Source organism: Engystomops pustulosus, chromosome 10, assembly GCF_040894005.1.
Source record: "Engystomops pustulosus chromosome 10, aEngPut4.maternal, whole genome shotgun sequence".
Lineage (NCBI taxonomy): Eukaryota > Metazoa > Chordata > Amphibia > Anura > Leptodactylidae > Engystomops > Engystomops pustulosus.
Genome location: NC_092420.1, coordinates 46,434,424 through 46,462,116, shown reverse-complemented (window position 1 = coordinate 46,462,116; position 27,693 = coordinate 46,434,424). Strand labels below are relative to the sequence as shown.

Below are 27,693 nucleotides of genomic sequence, written 5' to 3'. Positions count from 1 at the left end.
TATCGGATCTCTAGTTGTCTTAGGCGCCCTCTTATAAAGATTTTGTGTGCATCCCATAATCTCAGCGGGTCCAGGTCTGGAGTGTCAATTAGTTTAAATCCCTCAATCAACGCTTCTTCTATTATTTTGCGATGTGATGGAAGGTTCATTAGAAAGGTGTTATTTCTCCATTGTCTAAAGGTGACTGATCTAGGGTGTAATTGGAGCTCAAGAAAAATTGGGGCATGATCTGACCAAGATGCCATGCCTATTGTAGACAATCTTGTGATAGTTAGTAATGATCTATTTACTAGGAAGAGATCTATTCTAGAAAATGTCCTATGCCTAGGAGAGTAGTAGGTGTATTCTCTTGAAGCAGCATTGAGACATCTAAAGGTATCAAAGAGATGTTCATTTTGTAGCCACTCGCCTATCGAGGGAGTTGATCTGGTTCTACCAGCTGTACTGTCAAGTAAATTGTTTGGTAGAATATTAAAGTCTCCACACATAACTAAACGGCCCTTTTGGACATTTCTTATTTTCCTCAAGAGTTTCTTTAAAAATCTTAATTGTGACATATTCGGGGCATAAAGGTTAACCAGTGTAACTCACATACTAAAATTCTGTATCTCCCTCTTGTGTCTGTGTGCACCTCTATTTCTTTAAACGATACTCTCTTTACTGGCTACACAGACTCCTGCGTGTTTTTTCTTAGCATTTGCAGTATAGATATGTGGGATTTTTTTGTGGGAAAACTTAGGAATTCTAGGTCTAGGGAGGGGTAACGTTAATTTTATCCAACTACAGTTATTAAAACAATTAATACAGCAGTAAAATATTGAACAATGGTATTAACTATTAGATTAACCAATTGTCTAATACAAAAAAGAAAAAAATCTGACAGATAGGATATTCCTGTCTGTGTATATTGGGGGGGGGGGGAGGGGAGTTCTCCTGAAGGTGACTCTACGGCCTCCTATCCAGCTGTACCTCGGACATCTTGACATCTATCAAGTTGTACCTCGGGTATCTAGAAGTCAGTCCTCTTCTTGGACGACACGTATCTTAGAAGAAGGCTGGTGTGAATCTTGGAAGTTTTGGATTCCCAGGGTCTTCATTAAGTTGATCCCATCTTCCGGTCTCCTTAACAACATGGTTTTCCCGTCTTTATGGATCAGCAGTTTTGGGAAGCCCCATCTATATGCCATGCCTGCTTTCCTCAGTATAGCTGTTAGCGGGGCAAAGTCTCTCCTTGCTTGGAGAGTGGCCTGTGATAGATCTGCATAGAGTTGGATGTTCTCGTATGGAGCAGGGAGAGCTTTTTTCTTTCTTGCTGCATACATTAAACCTTCCTTTATGTGAAAGAAGTGTATCCTAGATATGGTGTCTCTGGGAACATCATCCGGTAAGGATTTAGGCTTTGGGAGCCTGTGGGCTCTGTCAATAATAATCTCTGAATCTGGTATCTCTGGAAGCAGAACCTTAATTAAAGATGTAAGGTATTCTCTTAAATCTGCTGGTGCAATGGTCTCCGGAATGCCTCTAAATTTAACATTATTTCTGCGGCTTCTGTCTTCTATATCTGTTAGTTTCTCTTTAATAGCTGACACTTCATCCGCCAAAGAGTAATGAGCATCTATAAGGTCGTTATGTGAGCCAGTTATTTCCCAGTTCTTCTACATTGTTGCTTAGCTTCTGCGCAATATATGTGAGGTCTGTATGTAAAGATCCTCTTAAGGCTACCATCATTTCTTTTATAAAGTCCTCTGAAGCCGCTTGTTTTGAAGAAGTAATAGCAATAATAGGATCTTCAGCCAGCTGGAGTGAAGGTAGCTCTATAAAATTATCTGTTGTTGTAGACATACGTAGCTTCTGCTTTGCAGGGCTAGCAGATGCTGTGTTAAGAGGGGTTTCACATGTGGCGGGCGCCATCATGGATTTTATCAGTATGTCTGCATTAGATAGAAATTACCTCAGAGTATGTTCTAGGAGGCATCGGAGAATGTTTCTCACCTGATGTCTGCAGGTAAGTTTTATTATTTGTCGGTGAAAGGGCTCCTCGACTGTTGGCCGGTGACGATCCTCCTGAGCTAGATGCCGCTGCACTGTTCTCGGTCCGACATTAGCTCCTTTATTTTTTTCGGGCCAGTTCTAACAGATTTCCTTCTGGTGGCCATCCTGGATCTCGGAGATGAGGGAAAAATGTTGTTACGAGGTCCGAGGGTCGCTTTATTTACCGCTTTAGGAGGCCTAAGAACGGAGCTCTAGCTAAACGCGTCCATACTGGACTTCGAGCAGGCCACACCCCCCGTAAGTTTATTATTTTTTTAAGTATTTTTTATACTCTTCTTGACTCATGTATAAGCCGAGGGGACGTTTTTCAGCAAATTTTTTGTCCTGAAAAACTCGGCTCATGCACAAGTATATACGTTAGGTTCTTGAAATGCAGGAGAAAAATGCACCAAAATCTCCTTAACCCTCTCCTGTACATGGGAGCTCATAATAATAAATTGTGTCCAAGTTATTCGACAGATATGATTCTCCTTTATGTTATTAGGTGGGAAAGAAGCACAGACAACTTTTTTATCCTTTGATCCCCGCTAAGGAAATGTGCCTGGAAGAGGTGTCAATGATCACACTTTCTGTACAAACAGGCTTCCCCACAGTCTTTTGACAAACATGGACCACCTGAGGTTGCCAGGCATCACATGAGCATTCCTTCCTGGCAGATCCTGTCTGGGCTTTAAAGTGTAATTAAAATATACACTAGAAAACAGGTCAGTTTAGGGCTGGATATGACTAAAGATCACTGGAGACAACTGATTATGGCTAATTTCTTATTTTTTACCTCAAGGCTCCTCTGGTTGGAGCAAAGTTGAAGTTCTAAACCCGTCTCACTTACCCTATTATACCCTAATGGATAACCCAGACCCTAACTGGTATACAAGGGCAGTCCCAGAACTGTCCCTTAGAATCTGGGTATCCCTAGTAGGTCTCAATGGATTTCCAGAGGAGGTATAGAACCACTTTTTTTCACCAGGGAATAAACTTAATTGATGAAAACATAGAAAACTGAGGTTACTAATTGAGTAAAAGCACAGTGGTACATAGTCCTTATAAATGGCAGCAGCTGAATTCCAGCAATTAATTTATATTGTCTGTGTAATGAAAACTTATACAATTTTCCTATATACTTTCTGTATCAATTATTCACATTTTTTATCTGCTTATTCTCCGCTTGATGGAATTCAACAGGGAGCTACATTTTTACTTACTGTAGATAATGGTCATGTCCATGGTCATGTGATGTCACATAGGTGTACACGGCTCGATAACTCACAACTTTTTTTTTTTTTTTCATAAGTTTTATTTTTCAATCCATATACAATTAATTTACAAAGCTTACATAGTACATTAATAGGCATATTACAAAGTATCCTTCCCTTTTTCACATTTTTCTATATAATTCAAATATGAACCCACCCCCTTAACTCACAACTCTGACTACACAGTGTGATATAATGAGCCGTGTACCTCACATGACCCTGGACCGGTGATTAAACAAGTAACCAATGAAGCTTACTGTTGTATGGCAGCAAGCAGTGATCTTGAAAACAGTGAGGAATTGAAACAGAAAGTGTACTTGAAAATTGTATAACATTGCAGTGTCCAAATCTACAAACCATTGCAAATATTTGCTGGAATGTGCTTGAAGTGGACAACACCTTTAAAAAAAAATCAATCATTTCGAAAACATAAAAAAACCTCTACTAGAAAAACTTAAAGTAGACCTTACCAAATGGACCAGCAAAAAGATATCATGGTTGGGAAGGGTAGGATGCATAAAAATGACAATATTACCCAAACTACTCTACCTATTCCAAACCATCCCCCTCTCCATCCCGAAAGTATTCTTCAGTAAACTCAACAGCCTCTTAAGCCGATTCTTGTGGGCACAATCCCGACCCAGAGTTGCCAGACAGACTTTGATACGCAGAAAACTACAAGGTGGCCTGGGTTTGCCCGACTACAAGGGTTACTTCTTGGCAGCTACAGCGGCCAGAATTCTGGACTGGTTCCATCATGGTAAAAACAAACTCTGGGTGAGCTTAGAGGACCATCTTTCACCTGTCCCCTTAACTACCATACCTTGGCTAACCGCGTTTAACACACACAATCATTCCTTACAAGCCCTTCCTTATACAGCGTCCCAAGTACTGAAGACGTTAAAAAGATTTACGGATCAGACGACACTATTTATACCTGACGGCCCTCTTACCCCAGTGACAGGGAACCCGGACTTTCCCCCTGAAATCTCCAAAGATTTCTTACGCCCTCTAAGAACATCAGTCCCACTTCGCTTTCAAAACCTCCTGGACTCTGAGTCACTTAAATCTCTAGAAACTATATCACCACATTTAGATCTCACCCCAAGATTACAATGGGAATACAAACAAGTAGATCACTTCTACCGTAGTATTAAAAACAGGACAAACTTGCACCGAAACATGACACCTTTCGAGACCCCATGCACATCTAACACAGAGACTCCACATGCCATATCTGTGATATATAACCTCCTATTAGACAAGTGGGGTTCCTCCAACCCATCTTTTATTGCGAATTGGGAAAACGAATGCAGCAAGACATACACTACGGATGAGTGGCTCAAGGCGTATGAGCTGTGCCACAAACTCTCTATTTCAAGTAAGGCACAAGAAACCAACTACAAGGTGCTCTCAAGATGGTACTGGGTCCCCAGTAAATTGCACAAGATATACCCATCCTGCCCAGATAGATGCTGGCGTTGTCTTTCAGCCCCAGGTACTATGACTCATATCTGGTGGGGGTGCCCGAAATTGCAACCTTTCTGGAAGCTAGTGCGCAAGCTGATCTTAGATCTGACAAATATCAACCTAGAAAACGAGCCGGCAGTTCTCTTACTGTCAATACTCCCTATCTCGGCGACTAAGGCTAAGAGATCACTAATGGGATACATGCTAATAGCAGCACGTGCTCTTATCCCAAGATTATGGAAATCTACAAGTACCCCACTTGTATCTGACTGGTTTGGGGAAATTTCCCTACTACATAGTCTGGAAGGAGCCACAGCGGTATCTCACAATAAAGCCGCAGACCATTCATTAATATGGGCCCCATGGCTGACGTTCAAACACTCCCCCGAGTTTTTGACCTACTTGTGACTCGTGCCTGACCTATTCCCTTCCCATCCTCTTCTCCTATCCTATACCCCCTCCCCTTTCCCTTACCCTCCTACACACAGTCCTATAGGTTTGCATTTATTTTACACTGACCAGTCCACATTTTCACCATATGTTAGAACTTTGTAGTAAATGTGTTTTAAATATGTTATTTACCCAGCACTGTTGCATGGGTACAAATAGACACGCTCAAAAGATAACCTGCTTTAAGAACAATCTTTTTTTTTTATTACATCTGCCAGACGATCTAATGTCAACAAATCCGATGATCTTGTAAAATGATGTAATTATTCATGTCCGAAATATATTTTGAACTCAACATATTATCTGATGGACCTGCGTGTCCTATACTCTGTTAATTATGTTTCATTTTGGATTACAATAAAGAAGAATGATACAAAAAACCTATTAATACTCACTTCCGCTCCTCTTCATCTTGATCCTGGCGCTGTCCGAACTAATCTTGATGCGCGGGAAAAACCGAGAAAATTAGATGTCCGGTGCCCTTGCCCCTTAAGAGGCATGAATTCACTTGTATCAAGTGACGTCCCCTCGCTCTCCCATGCTCCCAGCATGGTAGAGGAAAGTGTGGAGGGCATGCATAAATAGCAACCTGGACCGCCGAACATCTTGTCGCCACGCTCCGTACTGCTAATTAGGACTTTGTTTTCTAGGTGATTCTGGCGTGTCAACATTAGCAACGGACAGTGCCGGGATCAAGGTGAAGAGAAGCGGAGGTGAGTATTAATAGTTTTTTATGTTTTTGAAGAGGTTGATTTCCTTTTAAGTTTTATATATTCTTCACCTGTAAATATTTGTCTCTTGTCTTAGTGGCACGATTGTCTCTGGCCATGCCATAGTCTATTGTTCAACTACAGATTATTGTTAACAATTACTCGGGGAGATTTATCATAAGTCTTTTAGAGCAGAACTGTTCTAGTTGCCCATGACAACCAACCAGAGCTCAGCTTTCACTTTCCCACAGCTGTTTATAAAATGAAAGCTGAGCTCTGATTGGGTTCCATGGGCAACTAGAACAGTTTTACCTCAGAAACTTGATGATAAATCTCCCACTGTCTATGTTCACATCTGCTCTTATACTTCTATGTATAAAGCTGTGATCTGTTTGGAACTGCCCAAAACAGTAATGTTGGGAAAACTGCCAATTTTTTTTTCTTTCACTTTAATAATAATAATAATTTATTTATTTATATAGCACACACAGATTACGGAGCGCTGCACAGAGCTTGCCAGATCAGTCCCTGTCCCCAATGGGGCTCACAATCTAATCAACCTTCCACAAGAACAGGACAGAATTGTTTTATTTTCATGCTGTTAAAAATCAGAAACCTTGACAAGGGCGACAACATTTTGTAAGATTAGCTCTCACTAAGAGCTAGTACTTCAGGGTTTTGCTTTATTACCATATTCCTTCATGAACTGAGCAGCTATGATGAAAATCTGTTGGACCAGGAAATGTGTTAGTTGCTGTTTCTGCCTTGCACACAGTCTTGTCAGTTTTAAAGCACATATTGCAGACTAGATGGATGAAAACGAGTAGCTTGCTTCTGTACCATTGGGGCTATACTAATGTTCATTGCACCCTGGGATTTTAATGATAACGAAATAAAGTTGTTTTTTACTATTGAGTTGAGGGATTTATAGGCACACCAAGCAGAGGCGGCCTGTAAAGTTTATTATTATCACTTGCACTATTCATTTCTGTAATATGTAACTTTGTATTTTTCTGATGCTAGAGGATAGTAATCCCAATGGACATCAGCAATAAAGTTTGGTACCAATATTCTATATTTTTATTTTAGTCTACTATTTTTGTGGAATAAAAAACTTTGAATTGAATCAGTCACCATCTACATAAATATTTTTTTTGGTCTGAATAACAACAGGAACTTTTGTACATGTGAGAACATTCATGCATGTGGGCCTATGGTACATTCAGAAGGTGAGCACACTGAAAGCAAGCATCCAGCTAATACAGTGGTTCTCAACCTGTGGGTCGGGACCCCAGTGGGGGTCGAACGACCAAAACCGGGGGTCGCCTAAAGCCATCGGAGCCGCAATTTTACTGTGTTTTTACTGCTAGTTGCATGGTTTGGGGTCACCACAGCATGAGGAACTGTATTGCGGGGTCACAGCATTGGAAAGGTTGAGAACCACTGAGCTAATAGGCTTTACTTTACATATTAAGAAGGCAGTGCAGAACTTTTAATAGATGTATATGGGTAAATTACCTAATATCCTTAAGAGGGGAAATAGAGATGTACTAGTTATGATCATTACATGCAGCATGGTCATGTGATCTTTAGCCCAGTGATTACAAGACATCTAATGGCACATGTAATATGATAGTTATGTGAGCTGACAGAAATTCCTTACAATTTTAGAGTGAGTCAGGACGAAGGGTAAAGGAAAAGAGTCTGATTCTGAAGAAACAGGTGGTTTCCTCTGATGAGATGTATAACAACGTTTGTCATTACATGTGTGTTTACATGTATATAAACTGGTATCTTTCTGCATTGCAGGTATATGTCTACACTTTTCTCTCACCCTGAATTCCCAAGGAAGGGTCCAAAAGAAATCAACAAAGAGCTGATGCATAATGTCAGTTATAGCCCTCTGCTTTTATTAACACCCCAGAAAGTTAAACGCTATGTTGAAGCCTTATGGAAGAAGAAGAGTTCTGGACAGCCTGTTACATTCACTGATGTTTTTTCAATGCTTATTGGCGAGACTCTTATACAAAATGTAAGCTCTTAATGTCTATATTTTTAAGTGCAATTTTCCAGTAATTTTCCAATAAATGGAGAGTAAAATTGTGTGCCTGTCTTAGATCACCAATAGTGAATAATTCTATAATCATATTGACAGGAAGGCGTATATCTAGCTTGAACTTTACAGAAATGTAAAAATAATTACCAGGTGTCTCATGCGTGGTTCACCTGGAACACAAAGTTTTGATGTAATGATAGCATCATCAGATAGCAATAGTGACGCAGGAGCCAAACCCCTTTAACCCCTTCAAAACTGCTATATGGCTATATACGTCCTGTTTGCACATACCCCATGCAGAAAGAATGTTTATAAACGTCAAAGCAGTGGCCAACTTAAAACAACTATACCTCCTGAAAACTGGCACTACAGACACAATCTAGGTGTCCAGGAGATATGATATCTGATATTGTCTTACATGATGTAAGGATTGTGTATGTCTGCTTCACAGAACCAGAGATTTCATCCCTTAACCCTTACAGGAATCAGCCCTTTTTTCGTTTTTGCGTTTCTGTTTTTTACTCCTCTCATTCCAAAATCAATAACTTTTTTTATTTTTATGTTTACAGATATGTGTTAGGGCTTGTTATCTGCAGGACAAATTGTACTTTTTAGTGGTGTCATTTAATATTTCATGCAATATCCTGGAAAGCTGGAAAATATTCCAAGTGCAGTTAAATTGACAAATAAACACATTTATGGCGTTTTTTTTGTGGGTTCTGTTTTTATGGGTTTTATTCTGGGCTCCAAATGACACTTTCTCTTTATTCTTTGGGTCGTTACAATGACAGGGATACCAAATTTATATAAATTTTATTGGGTTTTAATAGATTTTAAAAACTGAAAACATTTGTACATGTAATATATAAAAATGTACACACACGCATATGTGTGTGTGTGTGTATGTATGTATGTATGTATGTCTATTAAATTAATCTACACCATTGCATTTACAATCTCTGTGACCCAGGGAACGTCATAGACTAGGTTTTAAGCCGTAATTTTCACCACGGGATTTCCAAAGTACACTTATTAACCACCATATACAGGAACCATTGGTTGCTATTCTGCCACAGGTCATCAATGTGATCTTTGAGCTTTGATTGGTTACTATGGGCAACGAGCATAAGTATGCTTATGCGTGAGATATTATGGATAGGGATACAGAGAAAGGGGGAGATTTATCAGAAATGTAAAACTCTAGAGTTAAAACTGTTTCAGTTGCTTATGGACACCAACCAGAGATGAGTTGTAATTTTATAAATGTTCATGCAAAAATAAAACTTGAGCTCTGATTGGATGCCATGGGCAACTTTATCAGATACTTCTGATAAATCTCACCATAGACAGTCAGAAACAATGACTGAAAGGGAAGGTCAGAGGCAGCAGCTAAAAGAGAAGGTCAGAGGCAAAAATGGTCTGAGACAGTAATTCAGAGACAGAATCAGTCTGAGAGAGAGATAGATAGATACATATAAAATATTTTTTAGTGAAAAATATTAGCGATTTTGCCAAATTCTGTGGCCAATAGCTTTTTCACACTTTGTCGTACTGACCTATGTAACATGTCATTTTTTGCGCTATGTGATGGCGTATTAATTAATGTTAAATTGGGACCTTTATGTCTGTTTGATAATTTTTGTATTCAAATATTCATGGATGGAAGAATAGGGAAAAAGTGGCAATTCTGACATTTGGGCGCCATTTTCGGTCACGGTGTTCATATTTTGATAGAACAAGCATTTTGGCATGTCGCGATCATGTTTATGATTTTTACTATTTATTTTTATATGTATTCTAGGGAAAGGTGGGTGATTAAAACTTTTACTTCTTTTTTAGGTTTTTTTTTTTTTAAATATTTAAAAAAAAATTTTTTCCATTATTTCAGACCCTCCAGGATACTTTAGCCCTGCGCGGTCTGATTGCTAATACTGTATACTGCAATACTACTGTACTGCGGTATATAGCAATTATAGCCATTTTACTGGTGATATCTAATTGCCTGCTATCTGCTATTAGAGATCATTACACATGGCAGGCCTAAAAATCTCAATGAGATTGTAGGCTGCCATGGCAAGGCGAGCTCCCTCCATAAACCCTCAATCACAAAGGGGTTAATTTAAGAATTGTTTCTGGCATTAACTTAAAATATGCGCTGACATTTTTACAAAAAAGTGCTGTGTGTGAAACCACTGTAAGTGTATGCCCACTTGGGATATACTCACAGTTCAGTGAGCACTTTCTGGTGGCTAAAATTCTCCTCTTTTACGTGTCAAGTCACACTTTGCAGTGCAATACAGGAAAATCAGTTTTCTAAACACATAATTTATGCTTAGCTTTTTTTTGTCTCAAAACCACTCCATTTCAGAATCCAGGAAAATCCATTGTTGATTTTGCGCAACAGAAAATTGGCCACTGACAAGTTCCATCCGGACTGTTTTATTAATTGATTAATTTAGAGTTGTTGGACATTTGCCCTCAACCTTTATTTCTGAAATATGTAGCTGCAGAGTTAGATGTAATAGTAGAGATTTTGCCTAGTCATTGTGAATGTGTCGTAATATATTAAAAAAAATGAGTTTAGCACTATAAATAAATACCCTGTGTTACGTGTGTGGTTGAAAACTAACAATATGCTACATAATCATACTGCCTCTGCATGGTTGATTTTTAAGAGTGCAGTCTTCATACAGAGGCCTGAAAAAATACTTATAATGTGCAGTATTTGTGTTCTTTGTTTTTTTTTAATATGGGGGCATACTTGCAATATTTGCTACTATGAGACTATATAGTGAAATGGGATAATGTGCTATTCTTTTTTTTTTTTTTCATAAAAATTTGGGGGCTATTTATCATTAATCCAGTTCCTTGGAACAGTTCTATGTCTATTTTTGGAGTTCCGGTGCCCAACAGATTTATTAAAGTGGTTTGAACCCATTAATAAATGTTCTTATGATCTACTTTCTGTCTCAGATTTTTTTTTCAAAAAGTCCCAGAAAAGTCTCAAAATCATAAAAAGTCCCAGCACATAAACCAGCAGAGTACTGGAGTAACTATGAGACTTTTTATGGGACTTTTTGCAAGTCCCATGTCATAAAGCTGGCTTTGCACTGTGTTGCACACCAGATTAATAAAGTGCCGGATATAAACCGGATATAAACTTCAATGCAGCTTTTTTGGGACTTTTTACGCCAATATAGCCAAGGAAAACCAATGATGTATGTATTCAAGAAGAAACGACTGACCACAATTAGTTAGTATCACAAAAATCCGTCCTTTATCTTTAAACTCTACAATATCCATATCTTTATCCTGGGTTGTGTTAAAGACAATTCCCCGTGGAGGTTTCACTGATCCTTGGCTTGTGGAGACTTGCCTGTATTCCAAATTACACTTTTATCATGTCTTTTATTTTTTGGAACAGAGAATGAACAGCAAGCTAAGCAACATGCAGGATAAAATAAGTGATGGCCAGTGTCCAATGCCGTTATTCACCTGCCTTCATGTCAAGCCAGATGTGTCAGAACTTATGTTTGCCGGTAAGCCTCATACATCTCTGATTATTACAGCTCTATTATTACAGAATGTTAATCCGGTTTATCATATTTTTCTAGAAAATCCAAGCTCTACTTGGAATACTGAGAATATGACTCATATATATATATATATATGTCTATTCATGCTGTCTTACATGTAAATGTATGGTAAATTTAACTGCAAATCTTTAATGCATGCATAGGGAGTCAGAGTAGACCATGACTTAATGATCAGTTACAACTAGACTGTATGCATTATGACTGGTAATAACATGCTATTTACTGACATGATTAAGTGCCACCTATGGAGATGGAATTGTGTTGCAATGTGAAATCCTTAGCAAAAGGGAAATTTCAAGTCACATGCAATATGAATATATATTTGTCCAATTATCTGTAAAAGGAAATCTACCATGGGGAATCTACTTTCTGAGAGATTCCCCATGGTAGATTCCCTGTCCAGGCAGCAGCTGCATCCCATCTTTCAATTCAGGGATACAGCTACTGCAGAAATAAAGTTTAATGCTTTAATATGAAAATTCATTTCTTAAAGGAAACCTACCATGACGGATCTGGTGGTAGGTGCATCTATTAGAAGTGAGGATAGCCCTAGGGCATGCGTGCGCCGGCTTGCAAAGATTTAAAGGGTCAGCACACTGATAACTGGCACTGGGCTGCCGCCTTTCCAGATAAATTCCTGCCCTTTCCTGTGACCCTTGCTGAATCTTTGTGCCTCACAGCCTAAGAAAAAGCTCCCCAGCGATACTCCTGCGTTTCTGTGCCTCGTGCGTTCTTGTGCCTCGTGCGTTCTTGTGCCTCGTGCGTTCTTGTGCCTCGTGCGTTCTTGTGCCTCGTGCGTTCTTGTGCCTCGTGCGTTCCTGTGCCTCGTGCGTTCTTGTGCCTCGTGCGTTCTTGTGCCTCGTGCGTTCTTGTGCCTCGTGCGTTCCTGTGCCTCGTGCGTTCCTGTGTGTTCCCGTGTATCCTGCGTTCCTGTGTCCTGTGTGCCTGTGTTCCTGTTCCTATCTGCCTGGACCCCGGATTGGACTTTGACGTTGCATCTCTGCTGCCTGACCCTGAGCATGGACCTGACCACGAGTCTCTCTTCTGCTAAGGTACCTTGACCTCGGCTGCCACCGCGGGCTAGTTGCATCTGTGGAATGACCTAGTGGTACCCTGCCGCAGCAAGTCCATCCCGCTTTGCGTCAGGGACTACGGTCCCAGGTGTCGGCTAGTACCACCTCCCGCGGTGGTCCAGTGGATCCATGCATCCTGAATCCTGACAAATGCACAAAAACCCCGACGTATTTGGTATAGCTGCGTCAGTAACAATCTATATGATAAAACAGAATCATTACTGAACCCGCACAGTGAACCCCATTAAAAAAAAATACAGGAAAAAGATCATTTTTATTTAACCCCTTAAGGACCAGGTCATTTTTTGTTTTTGTGTCTTTATTTTTCACTCCCAACCTTCAAAAATCTATATTTTTTCATATAAAGAGCTGTGTATGGGCTTGTTTTCTGCTTAAGAAATTGCTCTTTATAGTGGTGGTATTTAATATTCTATGCCGTATACTGGGAAGTGGGAAAAAAATTCTGAATGTAGAGAAAATAATGAAAAAACACATTTTTGCCATTTCTTGTGGGCTTGGATTTTACGTCTTACACTTTGCGCCCCAAATGGCAGGTCTATTTCATTCATTGGATCAATACGATCACGGGGATACCAAATTTGTATAGCTTTCATAATGTTTTAATACATTTACAAAAATTAAAACCTCCTATCCAAAAATTTTTTTTCATTTTGCCGTCTGCTGGCGCTAATAATTTTTTCATACTTTAGTATACAGAGCTGTGGTGTCATTTTTTGCAACTTTTGATGACTTTTTCAATGCTTCTATTTTTAGGACTATACAAGCTTTCGGATAACTTTCCATTGAATTTTTTACATTTTTCAAAATGGCGAAAAAATATCATTTGCGACTTTGGGCGCTATTTTCTGTTACGGGGTTAAACACAGTGAAAAATTGTTATTATATTTTGGTAGATCTGGCATTTCCAGATGTGTTTTTGATTTTTACTGTTTATTAACCCCTTAACACCGAAGCCACTTTTCACCTTCCGGACACTGCCCATTTTTTCAAATCTGCCCTGTGTCACTATAAGTGGTTATAATTTTGAAACGCTTTAACATATCCAAGTGATTTTAAAATTGTTTTCTCGTGACACATTGTACTTCATGTTAGTTGAAAAATTTTGGTGGTATGTTTTGCATTTATTTATGAGAAAATCAGATATTTGGTGAAAATGTGGAAAAATTCTTGATTTTCGAACTTCAAAATGTTCTACTTTTTCCATACATAGTCATAACCGCAAAAATACTTAATAACTAACATTCACTAAATGTCTTTTTTATGTGGACATTGTTTTTTTATGCATACTCTTATTTTTGTAGGATGCTATGGGGCTTTGAACGTTAGGTGCGATTTGTCACATTTTCATAAAAAATGCAAAATACTGCTATTGAGGGGCCTGCTCAGGTTTCAAATCACTTTGAGAGACCTAAATAAAAGTAAAACCCCATAAATTACTCCATTCTAGAAACTACACCCCTCAACGTACGTAAAAGAACTTTTGTGAAGTTTGTTAACCCTTTAATTGTTTTTACAGTAGTTAAAACAAAATCGGATGCAATTTTGAAAGTAAAATATTTTTGGCTAAATTAACGTGTTTTTCAAAAAATTTACAAATTCTCAGTGGATAAAATACCAAAACGCTCCACAAAATTTGATACCCAATCAAAATCCAATCATAAAGATGTATTACACTGTATTATGTGACACAATGAACATGCTGCGCATGCTCAGTGTGTTACAGCCGGGTCCTGCCAGAAGGCAGGGACCCTGCAGCCGGATTTGGATCCGGGGGGGGTCCGATTCAGTTTAAATGCCGCGGTCAGCGCGACCGCGGCGTGTTAGGGGTTAACACCCGTGATCGGTGAAATCTCCAATCGCAGGTGTTAGAGGCAGGTGTCACCTATAATATTTAGCTGACACCCGCAGCTTCTGGCACCGGCTCCGTTCAGGAGCCGGTGCCAGAAGCATGACGTAATAGTACTTGCATGACGTAATAGCATGACGTAATAGTACTTTCAGACTCCTTAGGGTACTTTTGTCTGATTGATCCTACCATATACTGCCATACTGTAGTATATGGGGATTTTGCATGCCATCAATTATAATGTGCAAATCGCACATTGTAATAGCCTAAAACATGATAGCCTCAGATCTTTGTGTGACTGGAGGCTGTCATGGCAATGGATCACCGCTCCCCGTTGACTTCACATGGGGCCGAGGATCGGAGCCAAGATAGTGGCGCCCATGCACTGCCGGCTTGTTACTTCCGCCAGCGATCCAAGGTTTAACACCCGCGATCGGTAATAGCCCGTGAGCCCTCTTCGTACTCCCCCATGCACAACAAAATGTACAGGTACGTCTTATTGTGCTATCGGGTTAATACCCTTTTAAAAATTAAATAAATGTTAAATTAAATAAATGTTATATGGTGATACTAAAATGAACAACATTTTCTCCAAATTATTTTTTATTCAGTAAAATTGGGGGGAAAAAAATCTTTGAGTCATTTTCGTAATTGTGGGCACCCATAGAATAGAAATAATATATTATTTATATGGAATGGTACATGCCAAAAAAAAAAATCTTACCAATAGTTTTTTATTTTCTCCACCAACAAATTAAGTTAATAAAATCGTATCAATTACAAAATAGGTGCCCCAAAATTATCTCATGGCAAAAAATAAGCCCCTATATGTCCACACTAAGAAAAGAAAAAAATTAGATATTGTACAATTTGACAATGCAGATCTTGTTTGAATGGCACTCCTTGCATTCTATTCATGACCATGTGCCCATACAGCAGTTTACCACCACAAATGGGGTATCAATACTCTCGGGAGAAATTGGTAGACGAAATGCTAAGGGTGGGTGCATAAATGTGCACCAGTTCACCACAGGCCAGGAGACAAAAAAGCGCGAGAGATTCAAGTGTATTTCTTTTTAGACAAGAGCTAGGTCAAGAAGAATGGTTCTCACCTTGTAGAATTACAAATTAGGCGTATAGCTGATCGGAGAAGGAAGCTGCTGCCAACGGGATACCAGGTCCGGACATATAGCAGATGACGGACTTGGCGGACAATGCGGAGATCCACGAGATGCTTGAGGTATTATTCCGCTTCTGGAGGCGCTGCTCAGAGGCTGCTCCTCCAGCTTCTGCTTCTTGGGCGGAGGCTTGTCTCAATCCCCCCGCAATCTCGGGAGAAATTGGTGGTTTGCAGCCAGATCTTGTTGCAGTGAGCTCAGCAGAGTTTTGTGGCACATTACCTTTAAAAAAGCATCAGAAAAGCGAGTGTGTGAGCTTGGTGCATTGATCCGAAGTGTGTGCAGTGTCCTAAGTGTGACTTACGTTTAAGGGACTTAAGTTTGAGGGAATTTAGCAGGTAACTGCTGTATTTTGTGTTACTTTGACTGTAAATTCTTCTTTCCGTGCATATTTCTATGGTGATCCCCATTAGAACAATGGACTCCATAAGTGGCATTGCTACACAGGGTACATCCTGTGCCATGTATGCTTTCCTTGAACAGCCGTTCGAGGGGGAATACTGCTGTGTGGGATGTGTGAAAATTGCTCATCTGGAAGCCGAGATTGTGGATCTAAATGAGCAAGTTTCAAGGCTGCGGGCAATTGACAATATGCAGCGAAGTTTGCTGCTCCTGGAGCACAAACTCTCTGGGGAAGATGGGTGTGGGGAGGGAAGTACGGAGGTGCAGAGTGAGGGGGCAGCTAGTTGGGTAACATGTAGAAGGCGGGGTAGAGGGAAGAGTTGTAGGGAGTCTAGTCCTGATCTGGTGCACCCCAATAAGTTTGCCATGCTGGCGGATGAGGGGGATATCAGCTCTGGGGTAGCAATGCTGCAGCAAGACATGGCCTCTAGCAACCAGGGGACTGTCTGCTCCAGTAAGAAGGGTAATGGGAGCACAGGCAAGGTCAGACAGGTGCTGGTAGTGGGAGATTCGATTATTAGGGGAACAGACAGGGCAATCTATCACAAAGACCATGCATACCGAACAGTGTGTTGTTTGCTGGGAGCTCGGGTTCGGCATGTTGCGGATCGGGTTGACAGATTACTGGGAGGGGCTGGTGAGGAACCAGCGGTCATGGTCCACATTGGCACTAATGACAAAGTAAGAGGTAGGTGGAAGGTCCTTAAAAATGATTTCAGGGATTTAGGCCATAAGCTCAGGGCAAGGACCTCAAAGGTAGTTTTCTCCGAAATACTGCCTGTACCACGTGCCACACCAGAAAGGCAGCGGGAGATCAGGGAGGTAAATAAGTGGCTCAAAAGTTGGTGTAGGAAGGAGGGTTTTGGGTTCATAGAGAACTGGGCTGACTTTTCTGTCGGCTACAGGCTCTACAGTAGGGATGGGCTGCACCTCACTGGGGAGGGTGCAGCTGTTTGGGGGGAATAATGGCTAGAAGGTTGGAGGAGTGTTTAAACTAGAGACCTTGGGGGAGGGCAACTACACTTGTGCAGGACAAATAGACAGTGTAGATTGAGAGCTGGGAAGAGTCATAGTCCATGTGGGAGGAAGGGGGGCTGGAATGAGATTGGGGAATAAGAACAAAAGGAATAAGGACAGGGAAAACCATATAAAGTGTATGTACACAAATGCCATAAGCCTCACAAACAAAATGGAGGAACTGGAACTAACGGAAATATGATATAGTGGGAATCAGCGAGACATGGCTGGACAGTAGCTATGACTGGGCGGTTACTATAGATGGTTATAGTCTTTTTAGAAAGGATCGTATAAATAAAAAAGGGGGAGGGGTTTGTTTATATGTGAATTCTTGCCTCAAGCCTGTCTTGCGAGATGACATCAGTAACGCAAATGCAAATGTGGAGTCCCTATGGGTGGAGATAAGGGGAGGGAAAAAGAATAATAAAATATTACTAGGGGTTTGTTATAAGGCTCCAAATATATTGGAGGCAGCAGAGGAAATGCTGATAAGTGAAATGGATGCGGCTTCAAAGCACGGTGAAGTACTTATCATGGGGGACTTCAATTACCCAGATATTGACTGGGGGGCAGAAACATGCAGGTCCTTCAAAGGCAGCAGGTTCTTGTCAACAACAAAAGACAATTACCTGTCGCAAATAGTCCTGGAGCCAACTAGAGGGGGGGCACTGCTGGACCTTATCCTAACCAACAGACCTGATAGGGTATCAAAACTACAGGTTGGGGGGAACCTGGGGAATAGTGATCATAATATCATTGATTTTGTATTACGCTTTACTAAGAATGTTAGGGAAGGGGCAACCAACACTTTAAACTTCAGGAGGGCAAATTTTCAGCAACTAAGGGAAGACCTTAAAGGCATAGACTGGCAAAGGCAAGGTAAAGGCAAAGACAAAAGCCCCCCCAAAAATGGGACTTTTTTAAATATATTCTGAAAAAGTCCTGTGAGAAACACATACCTTATGGGAAAAAGCATAAGAGGAACAAGAAACAACCAATGTGGCTAACCGTGAATACCAATAGCCGTACCCACCTCTCTTGTAACAGATCCCTATGCTGTTTAAACAATAAATACCAACAAAAAGCATACGAGACCAAAAGTCGTACTCAAAATACCATAAAGTAATTCAAAATATAAATCTTTATTAATACATATAAGAAATCAAAAATTGGACATTAAAAATACACACGTTAAAATCCACACAAACAAACAACATGGTGATGGTCAATCCATTATCCACAGTACCAAGTATCAAGTCATGTAAACCTACCAAATAAATAAATATATATAGAAAGGGGCTGTGCTGAGCACACAATTATAGAGTCTATCCAGGTAATACCACAAGTGTCAAGAAAAAATACCTGTGCCTCAGGTGAATAAGCCCCAGACCACCACCACAGCACCCTGAAGCGCGTTTCCTCAAGGGGAAACAGACCGTTATTTTTAATATTTGAAGATTCACTGAGAACTGGTTATGTTCCACATTACTGGCGCATAGCAAATGTGGTACCAATATACATAAAAGGATCAAATAGCGATCCTGGAAACTACAGACCCGTGAGTCTAACTTCTCTGGTGGGGAAAATATTTGAGGGGTTTGTTAGAGATGCTATCCTGGAGTATCTCACTGTGCACAACCTTATAACCCAGTGTTAGCATGGGTTTATGAGAGATCGGTCCTGTCAGAATAATCTGATTGGTTTCTACGAGGAGGTAAGTTCAAGACTGGATCTGGGGGATGTTGTATATCTGGACTTTTCAAAGACATTTGACACCGTGCCACATAAAAGGTTGGTATATAAAATGAGACTGCTGGGAATAGGGGAAAATCTGTGTATTTGGGTAATTGGCTTAGTGATAGAAAACAGAGGGTCGTCATTAATGGCACATTCTCAGATTGGGTTGACGTTACCAGTGGAGTGCCACAGGGGTCAGTATTGGGGCCACTTCTTTTTAATATTTTTATTAATGACCTTGTAGTTGGTTTACACAGTCAAGTTTCAATATTTGCAGATGATACTAAGCTGTGTAAAGTAATAAATACTGAGGTCGATAGTTTAGCATTACAGAGGGATTTGTGGAAGCTTGAGGAGTGGGCAGAGAAATGGTTGATGAGGTTTATGTTCAATCAACATTTATTGTTGAAGAAAAAAAAAAAAGAGTAACAAATGCAAACAGTATTTCAAAGGCAGGAAGGGTGGTCTCGCAGGACCCCAGCATTAATATACATACAACATCATGCCATACAGTGACGTAGCAGCAGACTGTGGAATTATGCTGAAGTATAGTGAAGTACCGGCTGCGGGGGTCCGCTCAACCTTATCAGTGATAGAACAAGACAAAAATACGAACAGGGGGTAGACAGTACAAGACATAGACGAGAAGGGAATAACTGGGCGGGGATAGGGGGAGGGGTCTGGGGTTAGGGGTGGCTTCTGTGTCATGTTTTGGCTATACACTACAAGCGTATAGCCTATTTACAAGGCAAGGGTCCTGAAATGTTACAAATTCACGTAGAGACCTTATTATTTCAAGCAAAGAGATCCTGAAAGGCCGGGGTTAGTTGGAATTCCTCCCAAGGCGTCCACACAGTGGCTGTCTTACTCGGGTCAGGCATGTCATCGGCCACCAGCTCCTCCATCCTCCGTAAGTAGCGGAGCTCCTGTATCCACTCCACAACCGTGGGTGGATGAGGGCTCTTCCAGTGTCAAGGGATCACTGTCCTTGCCGCCGTGAGGAAATAGCGAAGGAGTCATTTTTTGATGGAGGAGATGGTGCCCGGTAGCACGGAAAGGAGGGCAACCTGTGGGCTAAATTGTATAGTCTTACCAGACACTTTGCTATAGGTGTCAAACACCATCCGCCTTAAGGCCTGTATTATCGAGCAGCTCCACCATATGTGAAGAATGGATCCCACCTCCGCACCGCACCTCCAGCAGAGCTCCGAGACTCCAGGGTAGATCCTATGAAGCGTGAGGGGGCACCTGTACCAGCGTGATAAGATCTTATAGTTCTTCTCCTGAGCGCTGCAGGGCAGAGGGAGCTTATGGGAGAATAAAAAGGCTTTGTCCCATTCTGCTTCCGTGAGTGTGGTTGATAGGTCTGACTCCCATGCTGACACGAACCCTGGGTTCCCCCGAGAGGACTCAGCAAGCAGTAAAGCATATAGCGGAGACAAGACATGGGCTGGGGGTGATGCAGGTCTAAGTAGTGCCTCAAACCCGGTTAGGGATGCTCCAAAACTAGAGTCGGTGTCCGCGCTACCATATGAGGCTAGTTGTTGGTACTCCAGCCAGGATAGTGGAATGTCTGGGTTGGAGGCTCTCAATGAGTCCCAGGAGGGCATGGTATCTCCAGACACCACCTGTCCCATACGGATATCTGCTCCCGCTTCCCAACACAGGAATCTCCCTCTCCCCATCCCAGGGGGGAATGCTGGATTGTTAAATAGGGGAGTGAGGGGGCCCTGTAGTCTAACTAGGGTGTCCCGGGAAGCCAGTCTGTCCCATTCTTGGAGGGAGTATGGGGAAAAGAGTGAGTGTGTGAAGCTCTCTGGCCGTTGGGCCGGCCGTATCCATGGAATTGTGCGCAAGTGGGGGTGAGTGAGGTCTGTTTCCAGAGACACCCATTGCTTGGTTGCTCTTTGGTAATGCCAGTCTACTATGCGCATGAGCAACGATGCGGAGTGGTAAAGTTTGGGGGCAGGAAGACCCACTCCACCCACATTTTTGGGTCTAGCCAGTGTGGCGTAGCTGATCCTACTTGTCCTACCCCCCCCCCCCCCACACACACACACAAATCTCCATAAAGGCGCTTTGAGGCTTGTAAAGAACAAGCCCGGGGGCCGTATCGGTAGGGTTTGAAATAAGTATAAGAACCGGGGCATTACATCCATTTTCAGGACATTGATCCGGCCAAACCAAGATAGACTACTGCTATGGCATTTGGCCAGGTCCCGTAATGTGCGATCCAGGAGGGTTTTATAGTTTTATAGAGGTTGTAGAGGCACGAAAGGTCTGCTGGGATGTCAATTCCTAAGTAGCGAATATGAGATCTCTGCCACTTGAATGGAAATTGGGATGCTAGGTGGGATATTTCACTCTCAGGGAGGGAGATGTTCAGGGCTTCTGATTTCGATAGATTAACCTTGAAGTTGCTAAGGAGGCCAAAGCGGGAAAACTCTGCCAAGATGGACGGGAGGGAGACCCGGGGCTGCGACACATACAAGAGCAGGTCATCTGCATAGATGGCGGTCTTGTATTGTTTAGATTCAACCTGGAGACCGTGCACACTGGGGTTGCCACGAAGCGCCACTGCTAAGTGTTCCATGACAATAATATACAATAGTGGGGAGAGGGGGCAGCCATGGCGGGTTCCGTTCTTAATCGAGAACAGTTTTGAGAAGGTTCCATTTATTCTTACCTGAGCCGTGGGAGCTGAATATAGGGCTTTAATCATGCTCAGAAACCTAGGGCCCACCCCAATTTGCTCTAAGGTTGCCCAGAGGAAACCCCAGTGCACACGGTCGAACGCTTTTTCCGTGTCAACTGACAACAGGCATAGCGGTTGTTTGGCAGTCTTAGCCCGGGATATCAGCAGCAAGGTCTTATTGGTGTTATCCCGAGCCTCCCTCCCGCAGAGGAAGTTCACCTGGTCTTTGTGCATGATGGAGGGAAGAATGGTCCCTAGACGGTTAGCCAGGAGTTTTGAGTACAACTTTACATCTACGTTGATCAATGCTATGGGGCGATAGTTAGCACACACTGTATGATCTTTTCCTGGCTTGGGTATAACTGAGATTTTAGCCTTAAGGGATTGGCGTGTAAAGGGAGTGCGCAATGGGATCCCATTGAAGACCCTGGTAAGGAAGGGGACCAGTTCTTGTCTAGGGGTTTTATAAAACCGGGGGGGTAAACCCGTCGGGACCCAAGGATTTCCCGGCCGGGGTCAGTTTTATTACCTCTGAGAGCTCCTGCTCAGTAATGTCCTCCTCAAGAGCCCCCCTATCCTCATCACCCAGGCTAGGGAGTGCCGTGTCCGTAATGTATGTGTTGATTTTGTCCTGGAGTTGTTCCGTGGTCATATCTTTATACTGGCCCTGGATGTTGTAAAGTTCCTGGTAATAGGAGCGGAATACGTCAGAGATTGTGAAGGGGTCGTGAGCCACCCGTCCCTCCCTATCCTGTACCTTAGGGATATAGGTGGTAGGTGACCTAGGGTGGAGGAGCCTCGCTAGGGGACCACCACACTTGTTAGAGTGTTCATAAAAAAATCTTTTATTCCTGTCCCTGTACCTTAGGTGTTTTAGGTCAAGTATGTTTCGTAGTTCCTCCCTAGTATTGAGCAACTCGTTCAGGACTGCCTGTGAGCCACCTGCCTTGTGAGCTGTTTCTAGCACCTGGATTTTACCAAGCAAGTCCTGAATTTTGGCGGCTTTCTCTCGTTTTAAGCGTACTCCGTGTGAGATAAACTCACCCCAGATCGCTCCCTTTAGGATTTACCATTGAATTGGGAGGGGGGGGTGATCGTCTACATGGGTGTCGAGGAAATTAGCATTGCACTGCTTAACCCCTGTCATACAAACTGCGTCCTTAAGTAAGTTGTTGTTTAATCGCCAAGTCCATGGGGTAGAGTATGGGCCAGGTACATTCAGGATTTTAGAGATCGGAGCGTGGTCAGACCACAGGGCCGGGGCAATGGCGGCTGTGGGTTGCCATCCCAATGCATAATGGCTCAACCAGAACATGTCGATTCGACTGTACGACTGGTGTGCCGGGGAAAAATATGAATAGTCCCGGGCGTATGGGTTGAGGATACGCCAGACGTCCACCAGCTGTGAGTCGTGCATGGCCCTTTGTAGGGAGTGCATCTGAGCGGGAGCCGCTGGGGGTCTAGGAGTGGAGCGATCTGTGCGTGGGTCCATTATGAAGTTGTAGTCGCCCCCAAGAATAGTCGCTCCCTCTGCAAAGTCCCGCAGCTTGGTCAGGATTGATCACAATCTGCCCTTTGTTGGGGAGATAAAGAGAGGCCAGAGTGATTAGGTGTCCCCACAGTCTCACCTTAAGAAAAAGATAACGGCCCTCAGGGTCAGTTTTTGAATCTAGTACCTCGTGAGCCAGTCTCCTGTGAATCGCAATAGAGAACCCTCTGGATTTGGAAACAGGGTTTGTACTATGGTGCCAGGACGTGAAGAATCTGTCTCGGAACCCCGGTATCTGGTCGGTGCGGAAGTGGGTCTCCTGTAGAAAAAGAACATCAGCCTTTGGCTTATGCATACGATATAATATCTGACTACGTTTTTGGGGGACATTCAGTCCCCTTGCATTGAGAGAGTAGCATGTTATGGGAGCCATTGAGGGGGTACAAGTTTAAGGTGGCAGACACAAAAGGGGTAATTAGGGCTAGGGGTGATTAACAGACGGTGTGACAAAAGACAAAACAATTAAGACAATACGATAACAAACAGACTGTCTGGTACTATGTACCTCTAAACACTATAACGCTAGTGGGGTCAAGGACCAGAAGGGTCTATCCACCTTTAACTCCGACCAGCGAAGTCAAGGGCACCCCGTTGGGTAGCGGGCTTTCCACGAGGGGGTTCCCCCCCGGACCCCACCCCCACCCCAGTAATACCGCATGTCTAAAAAGATACGGTGAGTTATGCAAGTCATAGACATCGGAACAAAAGCATCAAAACTGTTAAACCTTAGTGACAACCCCTAAGAGGGAAGCGACTGGAATGAAATAAAGTTAGATTAAGTTAATAAACTGTCGCTTAAGTGTATGGCAACCCGTATTGAACATATGCACTCATAATCATGAACATAAACATAAGGAGACTATCAGGCAGTTACAAGATTCAATACAATCAAATGCCCTCAGGATGCGGGGCCGGCCCCTGGGGGCCTCCTCTCTTCCTCGGCTCGGAGGGTTTCTCTGGGGACGAGGGAGTAGGACCCCTCTACCCCCTGGTGGGAGGGTTGGAAGGGATGGCCAATCTTGGATGACGATTAGGGGCAACTCTAGGTCCCTAGAGAGAGCTGGTAAATCCCCCGGATGATGAAGAGAAAAGGTTCTTCCCGCTCGACGGATTTGCAGGCGGAATGTAAAGCCCCATGAGTACTGTAGTTGACGCTCCTGGAGAATTGCCAGGAGTGGCCGTAGTGCCCTGCGTTTTTGCAGAGTGAGGCGGAAGAGATCTGGAAGGAGTTGGATAGGATGTCCCTGAAAGTTCGGTGGGCCTTTTTCTCTCACCGCCCGCATGATGTTGTCTTTCAGGTGGTACCTGTGTACTCTGCAGATCACATCTCTGGGTCTCTCGTTGTCGGGTGGCTTAGGGGCCAGGGACCTATGTGCCCGGTCAAGTTCCAGCTTTGTGTCGGGGGGGACCCCCAGAGTCTCATTAAACAATTGATTCAGGAACGGATTCAGAAAGCCCTCTTACTCTTATATTATTCCTCCTCCCACGATTTTCGGTATCATCAATGGCATCAGTCAGGTATTGAAGTTGCAAAGAATGAGTGGCCAGAAGCTCCTCATGGCGGTCGAGCCTGGAAGTAGCAATTGTGGTGGCTTGTTCAGTTGCGGATACCCGCTCCTCAATGACCTGGACGTCAGTATGCAATGTAGCTAATTCCGCTCTGTAAGCCGCTTCAAGCCTGTTCACGTAAGATTCCATATCGTCCCGAGTTGGGATAGCAACAATGTGTGTTCGCAGATCACTGATGTCAGCCATGGCCTTTGTCATATAGATCGCTTCCCGTGAGGGATAGAACTCCCCAAATGAGGGCGGATAACATGTTGTGCTGGTCCCCGGAGAGTGGTCCCTGGAGGGGTGGAAGGCGTCTGGGGTAGAGGGGCCAGAGAGGTCTGGCATAGGGGAGCCAGGGGGAAGGTGGCCCAGGGGCGAACCGGGGACTCCACTTGCACCCTGGGTTCCCCCCCTGTGTCAATCCCGCCATCTGCGGCGGGTGGCGACAGTGGTCGCTTGGAGACCCTGGTGGCAGTGGCTGGGGGGGCTGCTGACCCTTCAGGGATCGCCTCCCAGCCTTCATGATCCAGTTCGAATTCAAGCCCTGGAGGAGGCTGGGAAAGTTCCATGTGTTGCCCATGTGGGCTACTCACTGTTGCAGGTGTACGCCTGTCATCCGATGTCCCCTCTCCGGGTGGCCGCTGGGTGCCCCGTTGCTGCGCTCCCTCCTGGCAAGATGGCGGCTGCTCCTCCACGTGGCGGGCCATCTCCACGTGTTCCATGCCAGGCTGAGATGGCTGCGGCCCAACGTCAGAAGGCCGGGGCCGCTGGACTGGTGAGGGAGTCGGTAGCTGTTTGGCTGCGGAGCCCGGGGGTTGCTGCCGCGATACAGACGGGGATTCTCCCGTCTGGTGCTGCGGGGTAGCGGGAGTTGCCGGAGGTGAGGCTGCGGCGGCCATCTTGGCTGCGGCTGATAGCGGCTCCGGGAGGAAGAATTTGCTGTTCCCTGCGGCAGCGGGGACCGGCGTTTCGGGAGGGAGGTCCGTTCCCCTCTTCTTCTTTCGGCCCCCATGGTTCCGTGTCGTTCCGATGCCCGTGGAACACTTCGGTGGGTGAGTAGTAGGGTCCAGAGCGGGAGCACGAGGCAAGTGCGTCCTCACTCCTGCATAGCCAGGCCACGCCCCCTGGTTGATGAGGTTTAATGTAGATAAATGTAAAGTTATGCACTTGGGCCATGGAAACAAAAAGTATAAATGTGTTTTAAATGGTCAATTACTTGGTAAAACTGGAGCTGAAAAGGACTTGGGGGTAAAGTGGATGGTAAACTTAATTTTAGTGACCAGAGCCAGGCGGCTGCTGCTAAAGCAAATACAATTATGGGATGTATCAAGAGAGGAATAGATTCTCATGATAAAGACATAGTTTTGCCCTTATACAAATCCCTGGTCAGACCACACATGGAATATTGTGTATAGTTTTGGGCACCAGTGTATAAAAAGGATATAGTAGAGCTGGAACGGGTGCAGAGGAGAGCAACCAGGATTATTAGGGGAATGGGGGGATTAGAATACAATGACAGATTACAAAATTTGGGATTATTCAGTTTAGAAAAAAGACGACTGAGGGGAGACATCATTACAATGTACAAATACATGAACGGACAGTACAAGGATCTCTCCAAAGATCTTTTTTATACCTAGGCCTGTGACCAGGACAAGGGGGCATCCTCTACGCCTAGAGGAGAGGCGATTCTACCATAACCATAGACAAAGGTTCTTTACTGTAAGAGCAGTGAGACTATGGAACTCTCTGCCGCAGGAGGTTGTTATGGCGGACTCTATGTACATGTTCAAGAGAGGCCTGGATGCCTTTCTGGAGAGAAAAAATATCACGGGTTATGGGGATAAAACATTTATTTAATTCTTAAAGGTTGGACTTGATGGACTTGCGTCTCCTTCCAGCCTTATATACTATACTATAATATTAAACTTTGTGGAGCCGTTTTTTTTGTAATTGATAGCGAAAGTTTAATTTTCCGCCCAAAACGAATGTGTAGTCCAAAAATATTACAATCTGTAGAACACACCTTGATTTTGTTTTAACCTCCTATAAAACACCTAACTTCTTCAAAGTGCTTTTTCACACTTTGAGGCGTATAATTTCCATAATGGGCTAATTTACGAGTCTTCCTATTATTTAGCCCTTTCACAGTCAATGCCATTTGTTGCCTTTGCTGTTGCGGATGAGATTATACGCACCACAATATGTCTACATTTGGTGAAGGCCCTCCTCCATATAGGCGGTCAAAAAGTTCTGTGATCATAAGCAGTGGGTAGCGGTTCTTCTCAGTGATTTTTTTTTTAAGGCTGTGATAATCTATGCATGCACGGGAGTGAACCATCCTTCTTGCCCACGAGGAAGAATCCAGCACCAGCAAGAGAAAAGGACTTGCATATGAGCCTCTTTTGCAGATTCTCCTTCACATAGGCTTGCATAACTGTGGTTTCGGGCACGGAAAGTGGGTACACCTAACCCCGTGTAGGAGTCGTGCCTGGCAAAAATTCAATGGGACAGTCTTAGGGTTGGTGTCGTGGTAGTGTCCCTGCTTGCTTTTCCGAGAAGACATCAGCAAAGTCTTTATATGAAGTGGGAAAACCCACCAGGGTCTTTGAGGACACCGGAGATGTCAATGGTGGATACAGGATGAAGTGCCACCAGACAGCATGACTGGCAATCAGGTCCCCAACAAAGAACTTTTCCAGTCTGCCAGTTGAGCACCGGGGTGTGATGTTGCAACTGTGGAAGACCCAAAAGAACAAAAGACTAGGGTAGCACATAAAATGAGAGTATTTCTTTGTGCAAGGCTCCAGCTTGCAGGCATAGAGGTTTGGTGCGGTATCAGATCGGATCGCAGAGAATCTGCCCACTGACAGACAAGATGATTAGCGGCTTCTCAAGACAGACCACAGGAAGATGATGCTGGAAGACCAGGGCAGCATCCAAGAAGTTTCCTGCAGAGCCGGAATCCAGGAAGGCGGAAACTTTAAAATGACTACCTGTCCCAGAGCTGAGTAGGACAGGAATGTTCAGTCATGGA

The 27,693-nt window shown here is 43.3% G+C and overlaps 1 protein-coding gene across 4 annotated transcripts in view; it reads left to right on the top strand.

Moving 5' to 3' along the window:
- The window catches only part of PLA2G4A (phospholipase A2 group IVA), a 265,938-nt gene that overhangs the window by 174,430 nt on the left and 63,815 nt on the right, over window positions 1-27,693 (top strand). For all 4 annotated transcript variants that reach the window (XM_072127076.1, XM_072127075.1, XM_072127074.1 and 1 more), the window contains 2 exons: window positions 7,745-7,967; window positions 11,416-11,530. In XM_072127076.1, the coding sequence (XP_071983177.1) occupies window positions 7,745-7,967; window positions 11,416-11,530 (338 nt within the window). The remainder of the gene's footprint in view (window positions 1-7,744; window positions 7,968-11,415; window positions 11,531-27,693) is intronic.